Here is a 27,817-nt window from a genome sequence, read left to right on the forward strand (position 1 = left end):
ATTTTTAATGATTTTTAAGTATGCTTAACAAATATGGACTACTAAATTTATGACGTTGTTTAAACCACTCCATACAAATTACATAACCTATTTAACTATTGAACTTAATTTATTAGACTAACTTAATACCTAATATTTATCACCATATCTTACTAATTTTAATATGTAACATTATTATATTATTATGAATCAACATGTTAAAATATTCCACATCATCATCCTTATTGGGCCTTGGGTGCAAGCCCATAATGTTGTATTAATGTTCTTTGGGATTCCTGTGTAATTTGTCCGGAGTTGAGGGGCCAGTTCGTAAATGCAGGAAAATTTGGACCACACTAGGGGGGCAAAATGGTAAATTACACCGTATACATACGCTATCATTATCCGTATATACGGTGGAAGTAAAACGTAGAGAGACCAAAAGTCAAAATTGGCATGTAAGAGAGAGAGAGGATGACGAAGAAGAGGACGTCACTTCCAATTTCCCCATTTTCTCCTCTCCTTCCTCGTTTGTAATCTCTGGGCGTTTCCAAGGCCCACCTGGAGGTTTTTGCTTTGCTTTGCTGAGCTGCGAGAAAAACGGTCAGCTCTCTTCTTCACCGATTCACCGAAAAGCTTTTGCGGATAAGAAGAGGACGGTGACGAAGGCAAAACGCCGGAAAAACACTAAAAAAACGCAGAAAAAGCAATATATATTGTATATATGTAGGCTTCAGCGAAGAGTCGCCGGAGAAAACTCTTCATTCGTTCTGTATAGTAAGTTTTACCTTCAGCTCCTCCGTCGTTTCTACTGTATTTGTACTCTAGATAGACTGTGGTTGAGCTCGTAAATCGTGCTTTTGGCAAATTTGAAGACTGATTATTGCTACTGGCGTTATATTTTTAGTTGAATTTTTTTCCCGCTGATTTAGTTTAAATTCGATTTTGCAGTATGTTGAATTGCCTTTGGAGTTTAGTTGCGGTTGTGATTTTTGATTGTGTAGGGATTTGAATGGGCATAAGCTGTCTGATTATAGAGGAGTGTTGTGTAATCTGTTTGTTTTGGATGAATTGAGCAGGGGAATTGTTTGGTGTTGGGGCTGGGTGGTTGTATTTGGGCAGTTATGTTATATCAGTTTTGAGGTGAACTTTTGGTTGGTATCTTTGGCGATTGATCTGGTCATAGAGCACTTTATGGTCTACTGAACTTATAAAAGTGTGGCAAACAAACTTTTAAATACACAGCTCTTTGATTACTTATTACCTTTAAAAGAAAGTGTAGCTCAATGTTCAATTCGTGTTAGCTAAGTACCTAGTAAAAATAAATGCTTGACAAAGTTGCTTAAATAAGCATGATCTTCCTTAGCAAAGCAAAGGGTGTGTTGTTACAACAACTTATCTTATTTGAAACTATTTAATTTAATATGAGGTACCTCTAATTGATATTGGGCTTGAAAACTAAGGTAAAGTCGCATGCTTCTTCCTTCCTTGTACCATGCAGGGGCCTTGTGCACTGGGTTCAACCTTTTATTAAGTACTCCATGGCTTAGACTATGTGTGTTATGACTGATCAAAATCCTTAAACTTTGACAGGTAAGGAAAAAAAGAAATACACGATCTTCCAAATATTTCTAGCTGAATGCTCTAAATCTTTGTTTAAACTTAGCGAATGTGATAATTGTGCATTTTCCTAGAGTACTTAGCACTCCTCCAACTTCTTGGAATCATCTGATTTTTATATATATAATTATTTTATTTTGTTTTATATCTCGTATGGTTCTTCAAACCATTGTGTACCCTTCTGTTTAAAACTTGTTCTTGCTGAGACTTGAAATATTTTGAATTCAGTTGCAGTTTCATTTTTTGTTGGTCAGTTTGTAAAAATAGTTGGAGGTGGTTTCTAAGCATGTAAGCCTGTTTGTTCATGTTATCATTTTAGAGTTACCATTTCTGCAAGTCCATAGATAATGATCTTGTTTTCTGTTTGCTTTACATTGCAGAAGAGCATACAGTGATGCAAATCCTAATCTAAAGTTATATCTGGAAAATTGGTATTTGGTAATATCCCATGATGGCAGATGTCAGTCCTAGGACTGATACATCAACTGATGCAGATACTGAAGATAAAAACATGGGGGTACTTATTATTTTCTCAAAACATCTGCACAATTATATTTTTCATAGTCCTGGCCCTCTGACCTATTCGTCTTTGAGGGTTATTTTAGTTTCTTATTGCTATTGTTTTCTATCCCCATGAATTTGGTTTTCTTTGTTAATGAATTGCCTTTCAAAACTTCAAAAGATAATGAAAATGGATACAATAACAAGTTATGAGTAGTTGAAAATTCTTTTCACTTCTTCATTATCCAGCAATTAATTGTCTGTATTTTTTTTTTTTTTTTTTTTTTTTTTACTGTTGATTGTAGTTTCAAAACAATCATGCATTGGGTATTGTGGGTTCAGATGGCAGTGACAGGACAAGAGATCAAAAGGTACACATTTTTTTCACTATGGACAAGTAACTTGAAAAAGTGATGGAGATCAACAAAGTTGTAATTTTCAACTGTCATGTGCAGACACTTCGTAGGCTTGCTCAAAATCGTGAAGCTGCTCGAAAGAGCCGTTTACGGAAGAAGGTAGGTTATTCTCCTTTATTTGTTATTCCTTGTCACTTTGTCAGTAATTGCTTTTTTTTTTTTTTTTGTTGTTGTTGTTGTTTTTTTTTTGGGTGATTTCCTTTTCAAAAAAACTCAACTTAAGTTACTACAGAAAAGATTATCTGCTTTGCATCTCTTTCATGAATTTTGTAGGGGATTAATTTATCTGAACTACTATGATTATAGCCTGATGTGCTTCATATTGATTCATTCGTTATATTTTCCCTTTTGGTGCAGGCATATGTCCAACAATTAGAGAACAGCAGAATGAAACTGACACAATTAGAGCAGGAGCTTCAACGAGCTCGACAACAGGTTTGTTCAGACTAGTATTTCATAGTTGTTTCTTTTATCTTCAATATATATATATATCTTTTCAAGCTTTGTCAGCACTAGCCTTTGTTGTGGAACAACTAGTAGTGCTTCCTTGTTCAACACAATAAAGAAGCGTTTCTTTTTCTGATTAAGGGCATATTTATCTCAAGTTCTGGAGATCAATCACAATCTATGAGTGGAAATGGTAATGCTCATTTTCTTTTATTCTGACCATGTATTTCTCATATGAAGTTCAAATTTTGGTTTTCCTTATAAATTATACATTGATTGAATTATAGAGTGCCAATGCTTTGTATACTAAATGGTTTTGTCATGTACCTAAAGATCTTACAAGATGCAATATTTCCAAGATAATTCAAATAATTGTTGCCCAATACACAACACAGTTCTAATCCATTTGGGTCGAAGCGCAAGGGCACTGGTGCTGACCTAAAGCATGATAACATCATATATGCTTTAAGGAGAGTAAATGAATTCCCATCCATCTCTACTTGCTGCGTACAAGGTTCAGCAGCATCTTTGGGCTTCAACTAATCTCTAATAAGTCCTAAAAGCTCACATAGCCTAGTGACATGCACATCAATGCCTTATGTGCCAACTTATGTTTTTGTCTCTCCTATGCTGGGCTCTAAAAAATCCTACTAGCAAAGCCCTTTTCAAGAGTCACATAATTTGGATGGTTCCTTAGCTCTTTAATCTTTACTTGTGAGGATGTGAACTGTGATGAACATGCAAATCAGGATTATATTTAGATGTTATAAATTTTTTCTATGATAAAAAAAGAAAGGTAATCTATTGAACGTGGAATACTTTGCATGGAAAGGAGAATATAGATGTCCATAAGTTCTGAATATACTACATAAGAACGAATCTTGGTGTATTGCAAGGTTGAAAAAATCGCTAGGCACCTGGGGACCGCCTAGGCGGGCGCCTATAGCGATTAATCGGCGCCTAGAGCGCCTAGGTGGCCGACCGCCTAGACGCCGATTAATCGGCGCCTAGGCGCGATTTTTGCAACACTGGTGTATTGTATGCCATTTCAATTCAATTTATGATCTCTATTTTGATGTGATGTTCCATACCCCCATCCCTTTTAGGAGCCCTGGCATTTGATGTAGAATATGCACGGTGGCTGGAAGAGCACAATCGACGAATTAATGAGTTAAGAGGAGCGGTTAATTCCCATGCTGGTGATGCTGAACTTCGCATCATTGTTGATAGCATCATGGCACACTATGAGGACATTTTCAGGATAAAAGGAGAGGCTGCAAAAGCTGATGTCTTTCATATTTTGTCGGGCATGTGGAAAACTCCTGCTGAGAGATGCTTTTTGTGGTTGGGTGGATTTCGTTCATCTGAACTCCTCAAGGTGAGGGCTATTGATTTCCATGGTGCAAGTGCTTGCTATGGGTAATAAGGTCCCTCAAATAATGTTAGGAACAAAACTCACACACCGCTCTGTCATTGAAACAACAGAACTTGGCTCTTGTGAAGACTTCTGCACCTTACAAATATGATACATGCAATGCATAATAACAAATGCTATCTCATAGAGAACTCACTATCTCAACAACTGAATTACTCAATAACTACCAATATCTTCGAAATTATGGGAATAACTTTAAACATGAGAAGATGAATAATTTGAATAGGCTTGTATTAGTCAGCATCTCGTGCCATTCTTCCAGCTAAAGTATGTCCTACATTTCCTTTCCTTGTTTTCTCCATTTATTGAACTACTTTGTTTTTAACTTTTGATCTGCATGGTTTGCAGTTGCTTATAAATCAGTTGGAGCCTTTAACTGAACAGCAATTACTGGCCATCAACAATTTGCAACAGTCTTCTCAACAGGCTGAAGATGCGTTATCCCAGGGAATGGAGGCATTGCAACAATCCTTGGCTGAGACTCTTGCAGGGTCTTTAGGCCCATCAGGCTCTTCAGGAAATGTTGCAAATTATATGGGCCAAATGGCCATGGCAATGGGGAAACTAGGAACTCTCGAGGGGTTTATCCGCCAGGTGATCACTTTGGTCTTTTACTATTTCTTTCAAGTTAAGAAATTTGGTCTTTTATATGCATATTAATTGCCACAAATGCATTGACATTTTGCTCTTGAATCCCTATCAGCTTTCCCTGGTCCCATTACCAAGTTTTAGGGTTTATGTCCGGCTATGGGTTACAATATCAAAAGGTTTTGTTTAGGTTAAAATATAGGGATGACAACGATGAAATTGTGATTTAATTGTAGAAAAAGAAAAGAAAAGAAAGAAGAGCTCTAGGAATCACTTTAGGATTTCCCAAGGCATCACATATTGGCATAGAGGTTCATCACAGAATTCAAGACAAGCATTCTTGTTGGAAAATTCTCTTATTAACTGAACTCTAAGGGGGTGTTTGGTTCACGGAATGTTAGATTACCTTAGGGAATTTTAGATTGCTGGGAATGTTAGATTCCTGTGTTTGGTTTAAAACTAAGATATGTAAATAAGACAACGGTAAAAAGATAAATTGATTAAAATGTCCAAAGCCCAACATTAGTAATAAGACAAGGGAATGCGAGATTACCTAAGAAATTGGAGGGTATCTCACATTCCCTTCCAATAGCTAAAAACTTAATGCAGAGGTTATCTAACATTCCTTGGGAAAGTTACATAACCTGAACCAAACATGAGAATCTTATATTACCAAGCAAATATAACCTTGGTTATCTTATATAACCTGAACCAAACGCCCCCCAACAGTTTAACGAATCTGTTACAGTGTTACTGCACATTTGGTGCCAAATTAATGGAGGCAGTGTTTGGTGATGCATCCTAGTATAGTCATTTTGTTGTGGTGTTTTTTGTTATTACTCCCTCTGTCCCATTTTACTTGTCTTGTTTACTACGGAGTATTTATGAGTCAAACCAACTCTTTCTTCTTTGCTTATTACTTTTTTTTTTAATTATTTTTAAATTTGATTTTTTGTGTTTATAATACTTTTAATGTAGTTTCTAAATATATAAAATTTATACACTAATACTAAACATTTTTTGAAACACTCGTGATTCTTTTCAGCCCAAAGAATCAATGCCCCCACCACCGGGGTATGATCTAGTGACCACCCATTTGGAATGGTAACAGAGGTGCCATCACACTACATAGTAGTTGGCACTAATACTAAACTTAATATTATGAAAAATTGAATAAAAAATAACTTCAGTCAAGCCTGTTAAACGAACCAGACAGATAAAATGGAACGAAGGGAGTACAATTTAAAAGCCTTATACATGAATAGTATTTAGATGGCATATAATTAAGGTTGGTTGAAAAGGTTTATAAGAATGTCTCTAGAGCTTAAGACCTATTCTTGTATATGTGAACCATTGGCGGACTGGACTTCTTATGCAACTGCTGATTGTTATCAAGAACTGAATTTCACAAATTGTCTTTACTCTCTGAAATAGGTTACATGGTAGGTGACCCAATGGAAAGCATTGGTAGTTTAAGAAAGTCTGATTACATGCTGCATAACATTAATCAGCTGCAATATCATACAAGTTGGCAATGTGCATTCCATCTTTTCCTTGATGAAAATATTCATGTCACAAGTTTTCATCACTGTACTAATTGGTTTCAGGCTGATAACCTGAGGCAACAGACGTTGCAACAAATGCATCGCATATTGACGACTCGCCAAGCAGCTCGAGCTTTTCTTGGCATCAGTGACTACTTCTCACGGCTTCGAGCACTTAGCTCTCTTTGGCTTGCCCGTCCCCGGGAGTGAGAAGTTACTTTTGTCTGATACAGAAAATGGAGATATTCTTGGGGGCATTTGTAAATGAGAATTGTGCCTGGAAGCCATGTTTAAATTAGGGACGATATATAGAGGCTGTGCTGCACTAATCCCTATCGGCTGAGATCGCGCGGCTCCATGTAGTTGATCTGTTCATGTTATAATTATACATATTTCCTGAATTTATTGAATGTTATGTTTTTTTTTTTTTTTTTTTTGGGGTTTTTTTTTAATAGATAGACATGATATGGTTAGTGAACTTTGTCTATTTTAGCATGCTTAGAAGTGACATAGTAAGAAGCTAAGAGCTAATGGAAATTAGATACTGTTGTTGAAAGACTTACCCAGCATTGTATAATGCCCTTTCATGCTGTTGGTATTCTGTATTTCTGTACCCTAATGGTGTGGCAAATGGAAGTTTCTATCCTACATAATAAGGGTTAAATTAACAGAAAACTTTATCTATATCTAAACTCAAACCATTATCTAACCCTTGGGATAGAGGGTCTTTTAACTAATGGCAAAAAGTATTTATTTTTTTAGAGAAAAATTGGAGGGGGTGTATTTTTTACCTCAAAATTAGAAGTCTTTTAACTAAATGGCAAAAAAATATTTATTTTATTAGAGGAAAATTGAGAGGTGTGTATTTTTAGCCTCAAAATTAATGGTCACAAATAGTCAGAAGCAATTGGCTTTGCAATGCCAAAGAAATAGCTAATGTTGGGAACAAATAGCCTTGCAATGCCAAAGAAATAGCTAATGGCAAACTAGTTATCTTGATTTTCAGATTAACAATATATAATATGCATTATCCTGATTAGAAATATTAGTTCTATCATATTTTATGCTGCATTAAGCAAAAGATGGAGGTATGTGCTTGTATCAGACACTATTGTGTGATTTGTGTCTAATATACATATACATGCACACATAGATACATAATTTTCTTTTATATTTTACCTTTTAAATCCGTTTATTTATGATTTTTATTATTTAAAAAAAAAATATATTCTGCAAAATAGCAATGTGGGTTTTCAAAAGTTGGGATAAAATGTTTTTGAAATCTATGACTTCAGAAACCCATTGCATTTGACTTCTACTCTTGTGAGAAATGCATTTGTTAGATGCCCTTGTTTTAAGGGTTAAAATACATTTTCTAAATGCACCTGGTTGTTGGGGATTAAAATAACTATTATTTTATTTATTATTACCCATATATATATATATATATATATATATATATATATATATATGTTTGATACACTATATGAGATTTAATAATATAAAATATTTTAAGAATTCTCATAATAACTTAGAATATTCTATACAGAAAAAACCTCCTAAAATGTTTTACCTCTATAAAATAAGATAAAATTCACATTTAGGCATAAGCTTATTGTTTAAATCTTTGATTTTCCTATTTAATTTTTGTACTAAAACGATTTAATTTTTATTTTTTATATTTTAAATGATCAATGAACAAATCAACCTATCAAAACCAATAAAATTTACTTTATAATTTGTTCCCCGTTCTTTTTTCAAAAGTTTTTTTTTTTTTTTTGTTAAATGTTTTAGTATTTGTTAACATATTTGAATTCTCAAAAAAATGCGGACAATTTCTTTAAGTTCATATGTTGTTCTTTTTTTCAAAGAATTTTTTTTGTTATAATATTTGTGGTCATATTGAGAAAATGGTCAAATAGATCCTTAAACTTTATTCAAATAATCAATTAGGCATTTAAACTTTCAAAGCCCTTAAACTTTCAAAGGTTGTAATTTACAGGTTACCAATTGACTTTTGGGCTTCAATGCTTCAAAATAAGATGTTTATAAATTTAATTGCAACCTTTAAAAGTTTAGGGGCTTAATTGATTTTTTGAGTAAAATTTAAGAGCATCTTTGACCCTTTTCCCGGTCATATTTGAATTCTCAGAGTTAAGATACTTATATCAATTCTTATCATCCTCATTATATATTTTTTTTTCATAATTTAAACTAAAATTAAAATTTTATTGTATTTGTTGAATTTTTTTAAAATTATTTTTTTAAAAATAATAATATATAAAAAATTAAGTTTATATATATATATATATATATATATATATATATATATATATATATATAGAATTAAGTTCCAGTGCGGGTAAGTGTCTCCTGTGCGGTTGTGCGGGTGATTAATGTGCATGAGTTTTGTACTTAAGGTGCTGAGGTTTGTGCTTAATGTGTGTGAGTGTGTACTGAGTTTTGTGCTTAATGTGCGTGAGTTTTGTACTTAAGCTGCGTGAGTCTTGTGCTTAATGTGCGTGAGTTTTGTACTTAAGGTGCATGAGTCTTGTGCTTAAGGTGCGTGAGTTTTGTGCTTATATGTGCGTGAGTGTGTACTTAATGTGAGTTGTTGTTGAAACTTTAAGGTGCATGAGTTTTGTGCTTAATGTGCGTGAATTTTGTGCTTAAGGTGCGTGAGTCTTGTGCTTAAGGTGCGTGAGTTTTGTACTTATTGTGAGATGTTGTTAAAACTTAAGGTGCGTGTATTTTTGTGCTTAAGATGCGTGAATTTTGTGCTTAACGTGTGTGGGGTTGTGTGCTTAAGGTGTTTTATTTGTGTGCTTAATGTGCGTGTGTTTTGTACTTTAAGTGCGTAAGATTAATACTTAACGTGCGTCCAACCGCACAACCGCACGGAAAGCCCCACCCGCACCTGATCCCTTTCATATATATATATATATATATATATATATATATATATATATATATATATATATATATATAATAGCAATACATAAGTTGCTACACTGTGTACAACTTATAATTCCAGGGAAGGCATCGAAATTAAAGAGTTGCCAAATTAGCCAAATTCCATCCTATTCTCCACTTGTGCGTGTCTTTTATTAACTATGTGGATGGAATTTGAATTATTTTATTTATAGTGGAGTCAATTTATACCCCTCAAATTTTATTACTTATTGCCTATATATACATATATTCTAAAAAAATCTTTAAAATGAAAAAAAATAAATAAATTAAATTAGTACATTGACCATAATAAATTTTGTTGGCTCGCCATGATAATCTAAGTATATGTACCTGTTATGGGGTCTGAATAACAATGCGAATAGTTTACATCTTATTGAATGATTTTTAATGTATTAACCTTGTTTATTCTTTTGTATCATTTGCAATTTTTGCAGATAGCAAATCATTGCCCACCTGTGCTTCTCAGATCATACTTAAAATAAGATCTTTAGTGATCTAATAATCTAATTCTGCATTATTTCATTAAATATTGTGATGTTAGGCTTTGATATAACCCCTTTGGGTCGATTTGATCAATATGCATAAGCCAAGGGGATATTGATCAATATATACCATGCATATATATGTGTGTGTGTTTTTACACGTTCAAGATTGTATTAGTCAATGTGCGTTGACCAAAGGGACGTTGACTAAAACAAACTTGAAAATCTAAAGCATTCAACATTGTGATTGATTGATTATCTAATAAAAAGATATCAATTAATCACAATGTATCATGTTCAAGTAAAATTTTTAGCATGTTAAAACACAAAGCAACAAGGGAACGGAGGTAAAAGCAAAAGCTAAAGCTGGCTGCTTTTATGTCCGTTCCCCTGTATAGCAAGCAGCACAAATGCAGAATAGATGACTAACTACGTGAATGTTATTGGAAATGCAGAGGAATATTAATAAGATGTCCGTACCCAAGTTTGGAGCATGGGAACAGAAGCCTGGGGGCACCAGTCCCACTCCCAGTAATTACACCGTGATGTTTTCTGAAGCTCGCGCAAACAGGAAGCATCATAGAAGCGAGTACACTCACCACAGCATTGGGAATGACCAAGAGCTTCGTGCTAAACAATACAACCCGATGCCCATCCCCATGGAGGAGGACTATGGGAGGGTAAGACTTCTCCAGCCTCAGCTATTCATTTTTCATCCTGTCATATAAAAATCAAAGCTCCGATTTTGTTATGATCCATATCCCCTTGGTGATCAAATGCATATGGATCATAACATGTCGGTTTCTATTTTATTGGATGCAAAAGCATGTTATATTTCACAGAATAGAACATGCAAACTCCAATTTTGTTGTGATCCAGAAAATGTTATATTTCATACAACATACAAATTCTGGTTTTATTATGATCCATATCCCCTTGGTCAAATGCATATGGATCATAACATGCCAGTTTCTATTTTACTTGATACACACCAGCATGTTATATTTCACAGAACATGTGAACTCCGGTTTTAATACGATCCATATCCCCCATGGTCAAAACTCAAACGCATATGGATCATATTATGCTGGGTTTCTAACTTTCTATTTTATCTTATGCATGCTAGCATGTTATATTTCACAGACCATGCAAACTCCGGTTTTATTATGATCCATATCCCCTTGGTCAAAGGCATATGGATCATAACATAACATGCCGGTTTCTATTTTACTTGATGCATCCTAGAATGTTATTTTCCACAGAACATGCAAACTCCAGTTTTAATATGATCCATATCCCTATGGTCAAAACTCAAACGCATATGGATCATATTATGCTGCTTTTAATTTACCTGATGCATACCAGCATATTATATTTCACAGACCATACAAACTACAATTTTATTATGATCCAGATCCCCTTGGTCAAAGGCATATGGATCATAACATGCTGGCTTCTATTTTACCTGATGCATACCAAAATGTTATGTTTCACAGAATATACAAACTCCCAATTTTATTATGATCCATATCCCCTTGGTCATGCTATGGATCATAACATGCCAATTTTTGTTATACCTGATGCATGCCAGCATGTTATATTTCATAGAACATGCAAACTTTGGTTTTATTATGATCCACATCCATCCCTTTGTCAGGTTCATATGGATCATTACATTCAGGTTTCAATTTTTACCTTCTGCCACCTGTATATTGTATTTCACTTAAAGTTGTACAGTATATACTTATTTCGCAGAACACGCAAACTCTTAGTTCAGTTATGATCCATATCCCCTTGGTCAAACACTTCGATCATAACATCCTAGTTTATATTGTACCTGCACCTGCTATCTGCTGAAATTCTACAGTTCACCTAAAATTCAATGGGTTTTCAGAGGACAAACAATCTCTGGTTTTTGTAATAATCCATTCCCCCACCCCACCCCACCCCACCCCACCCCCCACCTGCCCCGATCAAAAAGCATACAAGCTATATTTCACTTAAAATTTTTATAGATAACTTATAGGACATGCAAATGCTGGCTTTATTATGATTAATATCCCCTGGGTCAAACACAGATGGATCATAAAATGCCAGAGTGAAAGAGTTTCAAGTATTCATGCTGCTGCATACCTGCCTGGCTGCAACACTATTTCTGTCTGAATACTTTGAAACTTTTGTTTGTGCAGAGGAAGAAGGGGGGCATTCTCTCAGTCTTTCTTTGTGGATCTTATTAGTGCTTCACTTTCAAAGCCCTGGAAACACCCTCAAACATCTCTCCCTGTATTTACTCATGCATTTTCAGTCTTCCAGCAGAAGTGAAGCTTGAAAACAAGAGAAAGCTGCATTATCACATTGTGTCCACACAGGATTCTATAAAATGTATCCTTGCTCAGGGATTAAAGGCAAGGGTTTGTGAAATGAGCGAGCTTTGGCAATCACGAGAGAATTTCAGTATATATGTATAATCAAAAATTTACATTACCAATTCATACACCACAGTAGTATATATAAATTATATACTTGTAATATCAGTATATGAGACATCAGTAGTAGATATAAGTTAATACTTGTAATATCAGCATATGAGAAATCCAATAAAACTGTAAACTGATCCTGTACAACTCAACTAGTTGCTTTATATCGTTTCACTGGAGCTCTTAAGGATGAGAAATGAGTTGCATCTGCTTTCTCTATCCCATCAAAAAGATAACTGAAAGGTGGCATCTTAATGTACTTTCCAGAACCTGGAACAACATTCAGCTTACCATTTTCCCAAACAATCCTTCCCCCAGCAATAGTAACCTCAACTTTTCCCTACAGGGAGGAGAAAGAAGAAGGAATAAAACTTCCAGAACAAAATGCCCAATAAAAATCAATTATAAAATTTTAATCAAGAGAGGTAGGGCGGGTTAACATTCTTAATTGCCTTATTTGACATGAAAATTTCTAAATTTCCAACTACAGTTTACTTCTTCGTTTCGTTGGATTTCTTGCATTTACTCTTTCCTCGCCTCAAATTTATAACAAAATGAAACCAGCAATAGAGCTATTGCTTGCAGTAAAATTTCTGCCAATTTCCTTCTCAACATTGAACTTGGTAATTTGTCCAAAAATACTTACCTTGCCTTGTCTCCCTTCATAAACATTTGTATCTGACCTTGAGTGGTGGGAACTAGAACTAATTTCAAAACTCGAATTAGGGTTCAATATGATAATATCTGCATCTGACCCAGCAAGGATTGCCCCTTTTCTTGGATATATATTGAAAATCTGTGCACTGGAATAAAGAAGCATCAGATTGTTGAAGTTAAGAATCTATTAAAAAACATGTGAGGTAACTTTGAAATTCTGTGTGTAGTTGAAAGATTATAGCAAGCTCCTAGTCATACCATTCTGTGCTCGTCAAACGAACATAATCAGTGACGGATATTTGACCAGATTCCTAGAACAACAGTCAAAATACAAAGAAAACTTAGAGGTTTGTTATGAAAATATTTTGTAGGACTTAACAATCTAGCATCTTCTCACATGGAAAATATGAGACTGCACAAATTTTGGGTAATCTGCTAGAAGCCTAGAAATGAGAACTTACCACCATTGTATCCCAAACCAAGTGCATCCTCTCCTCGATACCTTACAAGAATGTAACAAAGTAGGGCTAATTTTAGAAATTGAGATGCAAAAACCTAGGTAATGAGAAAATATATATACATGTAAAGGGAATTAAATGTTACATTACCATTGACACCATTTGGTATTTTCCGAAAGTCATCAATTCCCAAGGTTTTCTGAGTTGAATTGAACGTACAGTGGTCAGTCCCTACCAGCTGCACAGTTAATGTGTCCATTAGCTGATAAAAGAAAAGGGAAAGAAAAAACAAAAGGCAATAGCACATACAACTTTTGGTACATCTTAGGGGAATGGTGATTAAACTTGATATCTCCTACCTAGACTCATAGGCTTATAATGTAGACTACAAGGTCTAGGTTTATACCTAGAGGAGAGTTTTCATTGGTCTTAAAGCAAGTATAAGTTTAACTAATAACTTTTGGAAGATACAAGTTTCTGTCCCTTGTCCAAATATAATTACAAGCCTTTTCAAACTTTTGATACAATAAGGACTTATTTGGCAGCAGCCAAGGAAGTCACAAATCATTTCCATGTTTAAAGGAAGCCTAAATAACTGTCTCCCATTGAAGATTATAATAATACCTGTAAAAGGCCTGTTGAAAGTGCTGCTTGAAGAGCCTTTCCATGCCCTGGTGCTCTAATAGGTGGGCTCATGACATACCTGAAAAAAGAGGAGAACATTATGGCATTTTCCTCCTGTTTTATGTAATTATCTCAGTAAGAGAAATAAAAGGAAAACAGAGGGAATCTGAAACTAAAGAAAGGAAAGAACTACTTGGCTGCTGTATTAAAGTCTGGGTCCCAAAGCACAGAATCATCAAGAACTAATCCTGAAACTACAGGTTCCCCAATGACTCTTTGCCCTGCAATATAGAAATTACGAAAAGGTAACAAATATTAAATTCTGAATATTCTTACAGCTTCATTTTCATTGGAAATTGATGGTGCAAGCATTTGTTTATGCAACTAAGCAATAAGCATCAAGCTTCTGCTAAAGGTCATAGAACTTGCAATGACGTGTACCAAGAAAACTTAATACGGAGTATCTTTCTGTTGATTATTTTCATGAATCAATTAAGAAAATACAACAAAACTGGAAATTATATACATGAGTCTCGGCCAACTGAGTTTAGCAAAAAAGGTGGAAGCAGACTGTGCAAACAGATGTTTGTAACAGATAAAAGAGGTGACATGTATGCTACCAGAAAGTATAGCTCTAGATTCTAGATAAAGGTGGATGTACAGGGTCATAAAGGTGAGAAGTGAACTTAAGGATTCAAAAACATCCAGTATAAGTAAACGGATAAAAAATATTAAATTCTCCAGAAAGTATTAAGAAATGATTTAATCGTTCCAATCGTTTCAGTATTTCTCAAATAACCTGATTTCTGAGCTTTAGTAATTTCTTCCATTGCATCAATGCTCATAACATGAACAACATACAAAGGTGTATTGATAAAACCAGCCAAGCGAATTGCTCGAGATGTTGCTTCCCCTTCTAACTGCATTAATATTGAACTCATATATAAATAAGGAGTACTGTCTAAATCCAGGAAAAGATGTAATGCACTCAGATAGTACTATTGATGTTTACTTGCCTGAACTCATAAAAGTCCTGATGTTTCCCTTTTACTAAAGTAAGTTACCTATTTGATCATCCAGGTGGATACCAGGACCCAGGTACACAAAAAGCTATATAATGGTGCAGAAAGAAAGAACAGGCAACTTTATCGACAATTGACACACAATCCAGAAAACATAGCCTAATAAAGTAATAATTACCACGGGAGGTCTTGACAGTGCATGTCCCTCTGGCCCAGTAATACCAAGTTCAATCATTCTTTTTTGACCTTCGAATACAGCGTCACCATTTTCTGCGTGAACCATGGCTAAGGCACCTAGAGACTTGCATTTCTTCAATCCCTCCAACAAAAGGTCATCACTGATCATAAGAGATCCTTTGTAGGCTAGGAAGAACTTAAATGAATTGATACCTAAATGTGAGATAAACAGTTATTCAGCAATCTGTAAGAGTGTAAGGCAATGGTTTGTAAAGAACAGTGAAGAGGCCGAAAGTGGTCTCAGAAAGCAAAACTCCATAAATAAAACATAAAAGGTTTATCTAAGTATCTAGCACAAGTTGTACTATATAGAAACAGAAATACCTTTTTCCTTGACCATGATTTCCATATCACTGGCAACAGTTTCATCCCATTTTGTGATTGCCATGTGGAAACCATAATCCATGCACGACTTTCTTGCCTTTTCTACATATGCTTCAAAACCTGCAGATAGACTACCCTTTACAGGAATAACAAAATCTATATGCATGGTTGTTCCGCCTGCTAATGCAGCAGCCTGTCCACTGAAAAAGTCATCAATTGTCTGAGTACCCATGAATTCCATTGCCAGGTGTGTGTGAGGATCAATTCCCCCTGCAATGGTGCATTTGGGATCAAAATTTTGCCAAACCAAGAATAACATTAAGCTTGTCTTTGGTTTCTCTTTCCTTCTGGGGGCTCAGTCCATACTAAACCATGTTAAAACTCCATAAATAATGCAATATGCTATTCTTCATACATGAATAGACCTCGGGAAAATAATTCTCCTCAATTAAGGGCCAAAATTCTTTTTATTGGAAACTCAATTTCCAGTTACAAATGCTGTCTGATCCAATCATAAATACTGCTGAGCCAAACTGAAAAGAACAGCTGATATGCCAACACTTACAAGTTATTAAAAGTATTTGTAATATTCACAAGTTACTGAAATTATTACTAATATGACAAAGATTTAATATACCATCATCCTATTAAGTACTCCGTATTAACCTGCCCCTAATGGAAGAAAGCTTAACCTGGCATGACAAACTTTCCAGTTGCATCAATAATTTTCACATCATCACCAACCTGCAGATGATGCTGATCAACCCCAGATACAAATCTAACAAGGTGAATAACATTGAAAAGTGACTGAAAGTAAAAAAAGTCAATTTAGTACTGAAGGACTAAAGCCCCTGTCATAGAACTAACATGATTTGTAAGATGCCTGTGAGTAGTAAAAATTATTGGATATGGTTTTGCATTATTTGCCACGTTAACTGAAAGAAGGAGAAACTGAAGTGGACCAGGACCACACCCCATGTCAAACCAATCTGCACTAGGGGTTGGAAATACACTTCCGAAACCTAATACGGAGTATTATCTATGTCAAGTAATGGTTTGACATTTGATAAAAACTGATTTATTGCATCCTTTCGCAATTAAGATTTGACTTCAAACCAACAAAATTTACATGGAGAACTAGTTCTACCATTTACTAGGCCTTTTACAGTCTTTCATTGCATGCTTGCACCTGAAAGTTCTGCACAGCTCCTTAACCCTTCTCTCTTCCATTTCATACTTCTATAATCCATTTTATGGGAACCTATTCTGATTTTTGAACTAAAGTAAGTCACTGAGGCTTGTCCTCCATAATTGAAGAGCAATCAAATCAGCAGTAAAGTAAGTGATGTAAGTTCCGGTTATTTCATCAGTATTCAGTAAGCTCTAATAGTCTAATACCTTGATGTTAGGCTTCACAGCCGCAATGATACCATCCTCCACGTACACATCGGACACCTCCTGATGATGAGCATTCACAACAGTCCCTCCCTTAATCAGTATCTTCGACGACGAAATGCCGCATCCGGATTCTCCATATCCAATTCCAGCATCACAAAACTGCAAAAAAAAAAAAAAAAAAAAAAGCATATAATATACCACTGATAGATCCAGAATACCTGTATAGCCAAACTCAATGGCATTTACACAGACAACCACGTTTCAGCATGAAATTGTTTTTCCTTAGTAAGTAACAGAAGCGTTGACTACAAAGGATCCGATAATGGAATACCTGGCCGGATTGTAACGAAGGCGCAATGATGGATGAGAGAACGATGAGAGATATGAAATGAATCGCCTGAGCTCGGAGCCTGAAATCCATGACCGGAGAGAGCTGAGTTTCTGCGAGCGATGGCGTTGAGTTTTAGTGTGGGCCTGTGGGGCGTTCTCAGTTTGTTGAGGTCAAAGAAGATATCGTATCGAATCGAATTAAAACTTAAAAGTCGTTAACTGAGACTTGTACAACTCGTATCCTGTTACTTGGAGGCAATGAGCCAATGATAAGGTACCCATTCTCATTAAACACTTATTTATAATTTAAAATATTTTGTCCACGTTCAAAATAAAAGCATCCACATCAGTGGATATTAGGAAGATATTGTCAGATGAATTATCTTGGGTGGAGATAATAACAAATGTGAATGTACGCGTCTGTGTAACGCGTCTTTTTATTTTTATTTTTTTCAATTTTTGTTTTGTTATTTTTTTCTTTTTTTTTTCTCTCCCCTCCCACATTCTCTTTCCTGATCACTCTTACATTATCTCCCAAATCTCCCCAACTAATGTGGATGCTCTAAGTCACACTCTATCAACTCAATAAGAGTTTAAGTTATATCAAAGCTTTACCAATTTTGTAACGCAATAACAAAATAATACTCTTTTTTGATTAGTAAAAGAGAACAACTCAAAACCAAAATACTAAAAAGCACTCATTCATCTCAATTGAGTAACATCCAAAGTATCTTACATTATGAGGAAGTCATTTTTTGAACTCCACTTGCTACAACTAATCATACTCTCACCTCCCCAGAGCCAGACATTACCCTTAGAAAGAACCAGAAACTGTCAGCTCCTGCTGAAACTTGCTACTGTCGGAATATGGATTTGTAGCCGGAAACTTCCACGCCACCACCAGAAGTCGTCGTACCTTTGAACTCCAACCGGAATTAATAACGCTGCCCAAAACTACAACTGCCGATCGAAGATCGCTACTAAACAACACCGCCAAACGATTTGGATTACTCACTCGACGAAAGTTTTCTCAAAGAGAGAGAGAGAAAGATGTCCGAGGAAGAAAAAGAAAAGTGTGGGTAGGGAGGAAAGAGAAAGAAAAAGAAACAAATAATAATATGAATTATACAATTTCGCTCATTTTGTAGAAAAATAAACCAAACGATTACACTAGAAATGAAAATGATTTCTAAAAAATGAAACATTTTTCAAAAACTCCATAGGAGGGGAAAGAAGCACTTAAAAACTCAAAAGTTTCGCTAGTGACTCTATTACAATGGAATATCCGCTCCCACTAAGTCATTAGCGTTTAGACTATAACTTATTTCACACTATACAACCCAATATTATAGGTAAAACTTATAACCCACACACTCATAGCATCACGAATGAGTTAAACTACTCTCTGATAGTCTGATGTGGATCGATTAGTATCAGTTGAAATATGTAGTTATTATAATGAGATTATGAGAATGGCATATATTTCATAGAGACAAGGATGTTTGGCGGGCCAGCAACAATACGTACACAAATAAGATAGCTAGCATAGTAGCATGCCAAATGCATCATTTGAAATATTCAAAATAAGTTCCCAATATGCAACGGAGTCTTGAAGTTGCTTGGAAACATTTCTAACTACATATATTGTAGATGGTTTTGAAGTTGCTTGCAACCATTTTAGACAGTTGTCCAATATAATTAATTGGCTTAAATATATAGTCTTTAAAAAAAAATAGTTTATTTAACTCAAAAATTATATAATTTTGATTTTTGAGTAAAATAAATCTAAATTCGATTTGGCACCGACCACACAACATAAAATTAAAAATCAAAGTCACCAAAAAAAAAATCACAACACCAAATCACAAAATCAGAAGTCACAAAGTCAACGACTTGCCCTTTGTCCCCTTCCCCTAGTTAGCTAATCTACTAGCAATAGGTGTTGAAGACACGAAAACCTAAATGCTATCGACAATTGGTGATGATGCTAAGGGCATCCCAATTAGGAGGATTTTGTACATATTTTAAGAAAAAGTTGATGTGTTAGAGGAGAGAGGGTTGGGGCTGTTAGGTTATTTAAGGGATTTTAAAGATTTTTTTAATTTTTTATTTTATTTTTTCTCTCTTTTTTTTTTTTTTTTTTTTCTTTTCACTCATTTTTCTTTCCTAATCGCAACGGTAAAATCTCCTCAAAATCATATCACTATTTTAAGGATGCCTTAAGTCTTCGCTCATTAGCTCCATAATCCAAGTTGCCACGAGTTTTCAACTTTTCTTTTTGGACTTTAACTTTAACTCTTCCACTTGTCTTTTTTATTTTTGAAATTAAAAGTTAAACCTAGGTTTTACTTTTTCACTTTTCTTGTTAGGACTTGGTTTTAAATTTTCTACTTGGACTTTGTCTCATTGCTTGACAATCTCTAATTTTCCTTTTTAGTTGGGAGTTAGGTGCCCACCGGTGCTTAGTGTTTTTTACAATATTAGAAATGATTTCGCCTGCCTAAAATGATAGGAATCACTTAAAAATCTAGAGTTTGTTCTTTTATATGTGTAAAACTAAAAGTAATTGAATAAAATTACTTAAAACGGAAGGTGAATAATGATGAGAAATTCAATATTCATTGAAAGAGATGAGTTCCTACGATTGAAATGGTAGAAATTAATTACAGATATAGGTACTGTTTGATAAAATAGTTGGTCTATAGGTCAATTTTAGTTTATTTGACCACTATTAGTTGTTTGACTTGGTTTAAAAATCAATATAAATGTTTGGTTAATTAGCTTTTTGTACTTCAAAATGCTAAAATTCAAAAAGATACTCAAAGTAACTTTTTCAATTAGCTTTTTAAGAAAAGAAATTATACCAAACAGCTACTCAGCTAATAGCTAATTTATCAAACACTTTTCTACAATCAGTTAATGTTGACAACTAGTTATACTCTCTAATTAACTCAATCAGCTAACAACTAACAGCTATCAGCTAACGGTCATTTACCAATTAAAGCAACATCAACAATTAAAGTAAGCGGCATAATAGAAGGTAAAATAAAAAGATAATAAAAAAATACTAAAATCAAAATAATATGAGCAATTCATTTATTTTAACAAATAATTATACTAATATTTTGGAGTTCCCGTTAAAGGTTTAATTTTATTCTCTCTTATTATATTTGTAAATATTAGAAAGTATAATTTGTAGTTTGAGTCTCCACATTTTATATCAATCATCAAATGGGTCTCCCATCAATATTAACAATCGATTGTATAAATGAAGGCTAACCATGCATGATTCATATAACGCGGATACTTAGTCATCTAATCTAATTTTATTTTTAAGACAATGAATATAATTGTTTTGACCAATCTATTCATATGATCAACAACAATAAAACCAATAAGATACGAATTTTTACTACGAATATAACTTATCACTAAATTACATTCTAAATTTTTTGAAGTGATGCGAGTATAGCTAAGAGTGGATACAGGAAAAAATGTCGGCATAGTTCAATGTATGCAAACCATAAAAGTCCATATATATATAGGCAATATATGTATAGGAGCATATTCGATCACTAGGTTGCTTTGACAACTTCACAATACATTCTCAGTTTCTGAGGAAAGGCATTTACCCTTGTCTCCTAAAGTGGAAACATGAACTTTCGAAGGCCTTATCATGGTCTCAAATCAATGGTCCTCCTTTTACATATCAATCATCATGCCCACTTCCACCCTCACTAACCTCTGCAGGATTAATAATATATATAATTAAATATACCATTGTAAATATTAGGATAATAAAGAAAATTTGTACCGTACAGCAGAAAAAAAAAAAAAAAAAAAAAAAAAAAAGATCACAACACATAACATCACCAAGAATACCCAAAGAAATACTCTAGCTGTCTCATTTTACATGTCATATTTAGTATTCATTAGTTAAATTTACTGTCTTCTTTGTTTTTTATAGTAATTTTTAATTATTTTGAAATTTAATTATATTTTTAATGTAGTTTCTAAATATATAAATTTTATATACTACTATTAAACTTAATATTATGAAAAATTGAATTAAATATAATTTCCAGTCAAACCTCGTTAATCGAATCAGGCAAACAAAATAGAACAGAAAGAGTACAAGTAATAGACCAATTTTTTAAAAAGAATATAAATATATATATTTTTTAGACATTATCTCAATCTTAAAAAGTAATATGTCTTACAAAAATAAATCATTATATGTGTATTAAGGTATCTAATTGGGAAAGTCAGTGCCATAAAATCTTGGTCAAGATAACTAGCTAGTTGATTAGTTCATCTATTAAATCTTGCATTGGGCACAAATTTTTACAGTTAATTTAAACTGAAAAGACCAAAAAAAAAAAAAAATTAAACTGAAAAGGACTTTAAGTCTAACTCGATTATGGTTGAATATAATCAAGTCAAATTTTAATTTATTAATTGAATTGACTTTGAATATATGGTTTATAAATTGTCTTTAACTTATTCTCTTTAAGTCCAGCCAAGTTCTAAGTGAATTTACCATTAATGACTTGTGAGTTGCTCAACTTGTCAATACCCCTATATGGTATGTTTATCTCTATTTTACTTATCATAATCATAATTTGTTTATTGTCAACTTGTCGTCAAGACGTCAACCAACTTAATTTTAAATTTTTTTTATTAATACTTCTTGCAATATATTTTTTAAACCAAATATGTATAACTCACGTAATGGGACTATTAAGCAAATCCACAAGTATTCATATACATTTGGGAAAAATAGCATTTGGCCTTTGTCTCTTAACATGTAACTTTGATAATAATTCAATAATTAAATTTACATCTTAAATAATGAAGAAGTTAAATATACACCATGATCACAATGAGGGCAAATTATATTATGCACCGCGGTGCATAATCGATTATGCACCGCGCGTCTTTTTTTTGAGTTTTTTGCACTTTTAGTCCCACGACTATAGTGGCATTGGCAGAATTGATCCACGACTTTTGAACCTTGCAATTTTAGTTCACGACTATTGATTTTTTTGCAAAAAATGGTCCTTCCGGCCACTTTTCCGTCAAAATTTCACCGGAAAAAAAAAATTCTCTATTTTTAGTCGGGTTAAAATTGACATTTTACTTATCTCAAAAAATTAAAAGAAAAAAATTGATATTTGACTACATACAATATTACTGGGCTACATACTACTGCCCCAGGCAGCGGAGTACATGTACCACTCCAATGCTGCTGCCGGATAACCCAACTAGCCCGGGGAACGCCACGGCCGCTCCGCCGCTTACTGACAGCCTGCCTGCTCCAGGAACTCCGCCGCCTGCGGCAGTAGTATGTAGCCCAGTAATATTGTATGTAGTCAAATATCAATTTTTTTCTTTTAATTTTTTGAGATAAGTAAAATGTCAATTTTAACCCGGCTAAAAATGAAGATTTTTTTTTTTCCGGTGAAATTTTGACGGAAAAGTGGCCGGAAGGACCATTTTGCAAAAAAATCAATAGTCGTGGACTAAAATTGCAAGGTTCAAAAGTCGTGGATCAATTCTGCCAGTGTCACTATAGTCGTGGGACTAAAAGTGCAAAAAACTCTTTTTTTTTTTTTTTAAAATGAAAATTAACAGTGTTTATTTCCGCCGTTTCGCACCCTTTTGCAAAAAGTAACTCTGTTATTCAGTGTCATTTTGTATACACTGCAGTTTCAGTTGAACACAACTACAGTTTCATTTCGATATAACTATAGTTTCATTCGATATTTATAAACTCAAATATGTGAAAATGTTATTTAATTTTATTTTATATACACTATAGTTTTATTAAAACACAACTACATGATCATTTTGATATAATTGCAGTTTCATTGTACAATATACACTCAAATATGTGAAATGTTATTCAGTTTCAGTTTATATACACTGCAGTTTCATTTCACTATAACTACAGTATCATTTTGATATAACTGCAGTATCGGTTTGGATATACTGTAGTGTCAGTTGGTGTTTAATACACCAAACAAACGAACTCCGTTAACTCTAACGATGGGCCGTTTCTTTACTTAAAGAAACGGCGCCGTATATGGGCCGCGGTGCATAATCGATTATGCACCGCGGTCTATAATATAACAACTGCACAATGAGATTAAAATTATTAATTTTTTTCATATATATATATATATTACTTTTAAATTAATCGATCATATTATAAGTTTAATTGATTAAGCCACACTCATATTACTATTACAACATTTCATTTATTTATTTTTTTTACAAATATAGAATTGTAACTTTTTAATACAAAAATTATACTCTACCCACTCAATCATCTATTTCGATAATTTTTTTTTTTAAGTGACGAACAAAACCCGCAATCAGTATACAACTACAGTATCATTTGATAATATAAAAATTAATTCATTTCAACACAACTACAGTTTCATTTGATAATATAAAAATAATACGTGAGACAATGTTAGTTTAAATACACTGTAATTTCATTTGGTAATTACCATACCAAAAATATGCGTTCCATTAAGCTATAATGACTGTCGTTTCTTTACTTAAAGAAACAACGCCGTTTTTGGACCATGGTCCGCAATATAATTGTTGTCTCTCGTATGAAAAAACCAATCTGGCAACACTTTGCCTCTTAATTGGGTCGGGCCGATACAGTTGATAATGAATATGGTACAGATTTATATTTAAAGGCCTGGTTAGGACACCTCATGACTTAGAAAAAAAAAAAAAAAACAAAAAAACAAACAAACAAACAATTTAACCAATTTGGTAGGTCCTGTAATTTACTATTTACCATTTGGTTTGGGAGTTCATCTTCCCAACTCAATTATTATCACTGATTTCTATGACGCATCCAACAGAAGGACAAGCAGTAAACATCAACTGGCAAGGCGGACTTTTCTCCAAGTTGGCCAGTGGCTATGGAGGATATAGCTCAGCCCGCCATGAAATCCACACAAATCAAGAAACCAAACTCCAAGGCCTTACCTTAATAACTGTAAAACTACCTTACCACCCCATACATCAATAATTATCATCGGATTAAACCAAACTTGCACGTTTGCTCCATTGAATCTTGGAAATAGGAGGACCCCACAACCAGCTCCACCCAATATTCTTCTTCTTCACCCCTCTATATACATATCTCCATTGATACGTATTATCTATAACCCAAAGGGCATTCTCTGTATATTTGCTGGAGTAGATATATATATCCCAACTAACCTGATTCTGGTTGAACTCAATCATTTACATTGTAGAAAAGATTGAGCATTAAGGTTGTGGGTCTTTGTGTCTGGATTCATCCCCAAGCTTGAATCTTTGGGGTTTTTCCAGGTTTCAGAGGCCCACAACAGCTCTTTTTCGTTTTTCCCTTCTCTAATTTTTCCCGTTTTTGGGTTCTTTCTCAAAATCCATTTTTGGCCATGCTTTTCCTTCAATCCTAAGTTTATCTATACAGAAAGAGAGAGAGAGAGAGAGAGAGAGATTTTTAGCTTGGAGACATTGAGGAGGCCCACTGATTTGTTTTGGTGGGTTTTCATTAATCAAATCCTTTTCAAATATAATGCTTGTCTTCTTGGTAACCTCCTTCACCTTCATAACTCTTCTGTGTAAATCTCTGTCCCTCCAGCCACTCCCGCCATGGGCTGCTGAGTTCATATTGCTGCCACTTTGGTTCTGGAAAGATTTCTCATTTCTAAGCTCAGTTAGGAGTCAGAAGAAGGCCCTCTTGGAGGCTCTTTCTGCTTTGAGGATGTTCCAAAGGAGGAAGACGACATGTTCTTCTTCTGAAGAGGGGGCAGAGATGGAAGAATCTGAAATGTCAGTTCTTGATTTGCCTGATTTGGTGCTGGAATGCATTCTCGAGAGGCTTCCGCCCAAGGGGCTGTGTAACATGGCTAGTGTTTGCAGCTCCTTGAGGGAGAGGTGCTTGAGTGATAGTCTTTGGGAGAGGCACTTGAGGGAGAAATGGGGTGGGGTAATTGGCCCTGCTGCTCATAGGGAGTGGCAATGGCATATTGCTGCTACGAATGACGATTCGAGTTTCTTTGATCAAACTAAGCAGCAGAGCTTCATAGTGAGTTACCTCACTAGACTGCTGTGGCCTCTTTCTGGAATAGCTAGATCGAATTCGAGTCAGGGTGATAGGAAGAGGAATTCTCCCCCTCTTGGTTCACTCATGTCATGGTATCTTGCTCTTGAATCTGGCAGGTTTTGGTTCCCTGCTCAGATCTTCAATCGCGAGGTTTGAATCCTTCATAATTTGAACTCTTCAGCTTGAATGGTTTTGCGGGGTGTGATGGATTTTAGCAGAAATTCATGTTTTTTTTTTGTCTGTTTTGTTGGTAGAATGGACATGTTGGGTTTATGTTGTCTTGCTATGATGCTGATGTTAGCTATGATCCTAGGAATGACACTTTCCAGGCCAGGTAAATTAAGGAAATCTTTTCTTGAATCTCATATTCTAATGATTATCTCATCTTTGTTTAACCATTATAGTCAATTGCATAGTCTATTTATCAAATGGAATCTTAGTTATGTTATGGTAAATGGTAATTCATTCCTGTTTGTGAACAAAAATAATGATAGTATTGGGATATTGAAGCTAAGGTTGCCTCCTTTTGGTATTTGCAGATATCCGCCCCATGGAAGAAGGGCGGCTGCAATAGAGAAAGGCGTGACTTGGGATAGATTAAGAGCTCCCCCTATCGACACCTCTCCGCATTATCTTCATATCTCTCTTTGCTTGAATGAATTGCGACCCGGAGATCACATCGAGATCCAATGGAGGAGAAACAAAGAATTCCCTTATGGTTTGTTCTTGATACTATGCATCCTCAATATCTCTTTTTTTTTTTCATTTCAAAAAAGTGTGTTCATTGGTGACAGACCTTAAAGGGCATATTCTATCCTGATTTCTTTATCCTTAAAGGGCAAAACTATCCTAATTTGTCTTGAAAAACAACCTTACAGGATTTGATTCATTGAGGATATGGTCAAAAAACATATGTGTTTTACTTAGTCATCCAACTTTAATGTCTGAAAAATCCTGCAGGCTGGTGGTATGGCGTGGTTGGCCACTTGGAAACGTGCGATAGGAACCAGATTTACTGCCGTTGTCATGAAAGTGGTGAGTCAGTTACCCGATTTAACTGCCATTCGAGATCCCATAATCCTCACACCTCTTTTCAGTGTTCTAAGCTAGAAACTTATATACAAACTCACAAGAGATTAAGAGAAGACACAGATATATGCTTAGGAATCGTGTTCTTAGGGAAAAGTATAGTTTGGGGTAATAGGAATCACACGAAATCACCTCAACTTCTTAGCATTAGGGCGTTTTAGCATTTAAAATTGCAAATCATGGGTGAAACCCGAACTGTTTTTCAATTATGACGAGCTAGACTTATCATCATCGGAGGTAGGCCCTTCTTGATCCCCATCACTTTGTGTGTGGGGGGGTTTTCTTGGCCTCAACGATCAGTCCCCTAGACAAATCGCTTTCAGCTTGTTGTGTTATCCTCCAACATTACTATAAGTGCTGTCTGAGTGGATCATTTAAGGCCAACCAATCTGAAAAGAGACTTTGAATTATTTTGTTCAGCTGTGGAGCTGGCATGATTCTGCTTTTTTGTACCATGAATAATCAATCCACGTTTTTTTATATTATTTCCCATTCCTTCTGTTGCCTCTTGCTTGGCCTTTTGGTAATCATAAATCATTTCAAAGCTGAAACCTTTATGATATGCCTTTATGTTTTTCAAGAACTGAACTTTTTTTTTTCTGGTACAGACACTGTGGTGCTGGAGTTTAACCAGTACAGTCCTGGTTCGCGGTGGAGGACAAAGATGATTAGCAGAGGAGAACATCGGGAGGAAGGAAACGAGGGCGATGGGTTCTATGGAGGAATACGCAAACTTGACAGCAACGCCGAAATTTCTATGTGGAGGCAGCACTGGCCTGCTGATATGTTGGAATAGATGATTTTGCAGAAAGAATGAGTTTATGCAGTTTGGCAGATCAGAACAGTTTTGAATGGTCTAAAACAGAAGGAAGTATGAAGAAGAAGAAGGCCAGAAGGGTGTTTTGGCAATGCCACAAGTTGCCTTTCTCCACAGATCTTAGTGGTTATTGAACAATTTATTACTCATTAATTGTTTCCACTTTATACATAATTTGTTCAGTAGATGTTCTTAGCTCCCTTCAGTTCCTCTTGTAGAGACTTTGAAGCAATAGATTTTTGAACCTTTCCTCTTACCAAATTAGTTAATATTTTAATAA

At 34.7% G+C, this 27,817-nt stretch overlaps 3 protein-coding genes across 5 annotated transcripts; 2 read left to right on the forward strand and 1 right to left on the reverse strand.

The window, feature by feature from the left end:
* Positions 1–465: 465 nt before the first annotated feature.
* On the forward strand, positions 466–7,135 carry LOC109152381 (transcription factor TGA2.3-like). 3 transcript variants are annotated; one of them, XM_019300032.1, is made up of 10 exons: positions 466–756; positions 1,481–1,572; positions 1,980–2,116; positions 2,406–2,471; positions 2,556–2,615; positions 2,874–2,951; positions 3,105–3,156; positions 4,070–4,341; positions 4,747–4,992; positions 6,594–6,913. In XM_019300032.1, the coding sequence occupies exons 3-10, from the start codon at positions 2,048–2,050 to the stop codon at positions 6,738–6,740; spliced, it is 990 nt and encodes a 329-aa protein (XP_019155577.1). In that variant the 5' UTR covers positions 466–756; positions 1,481–1,572; positions 1,980–2,047; the 3' UTR covers positions 6,741–6,913. The 3 variants fall into 3 exon arrangements, with proteins under 3 accessions (XP_019155577.1, XP_019155578.1, XP_019155576.1); XM_019300033.1 differs by lacking the exon at positions 1,481–1,572 and having other exon boundaries at positions 466–760; positions 6,594–7,135; XM_019300031.1 differs by lacking the exon at positions 1,481–1,572.
* Positions 7,136–12,444: 5,309 nt separating this feature from the next.
* Positions 12,445–17,772, reverse strand: LOC109152379 (dihydropyrimidinase). The gene is made up of 13 exons (XM_019300029.1): positions 17,514–17,772; positions 17,183–17,341; positions 16,477–16,528; positions 15,785–16,054; positions 15,402–15,613; positions 15,001–15,121; positions 14,395–14,482; positions 14,202–14,280; positions 13,728–13,815; positions 13,581–13,621; positions 13,378–13,430; positions 13,109–13,265; positions 12,445–12,802 (listed from the first exon to the last, which is right to left on the reverse strand). Exons 1-13 carry the CDS (start codon positions 17,601–17,603, stop codon positions 12,611–12,613), a joined length of 1,602 nt encoding a protein of 533 aa, XP_019155574.1. The 5' UTR covers positions 17,604–17,772; the 3' UTR covers positions 12,445–12,610.
* Positions 17,773–24,367: 6,595 nt separating this feature from the next.
* On the forward strand, positions 24,368–27,817 carry LOC109152380 (F-box protein At2g32560-like). Its single transcript, XM_019300030.1, has 5 exons — positions 24,368–25,781; positions 25,886–25,965; positions 26,171–26,349; positions 26,592–26,666; positions 27,329–27,817. The coding sequence occupies exons 1-5, from the start codon at positions 25,101–25,103 to the stop codon at positions 27,514–27,516; spliced, it is 1,203 nt and encodes a 400-aa protein (XP_019155575.1). The 5' UTR covers positions 24,368–25,100; the 3' UTR covers positions 27,517–27,817.

The sequence above is a fragment of the Ipomoea nil genome, unplaced genomic scaffold (assembly GCF_001879475.1).
Source record: "Ipomoea nil cultivar Tokyo-kokei standard unplaced genomic scaffold, Asagao_1.1 scaffold2403, whole genome shotgun sequence".
NCBI lineage: Eukaryota > Viridiplantae > Streptophyta > Magnoliopsida > Solanales > Convolvulaceae > Ipomoea > Ipomoea nil.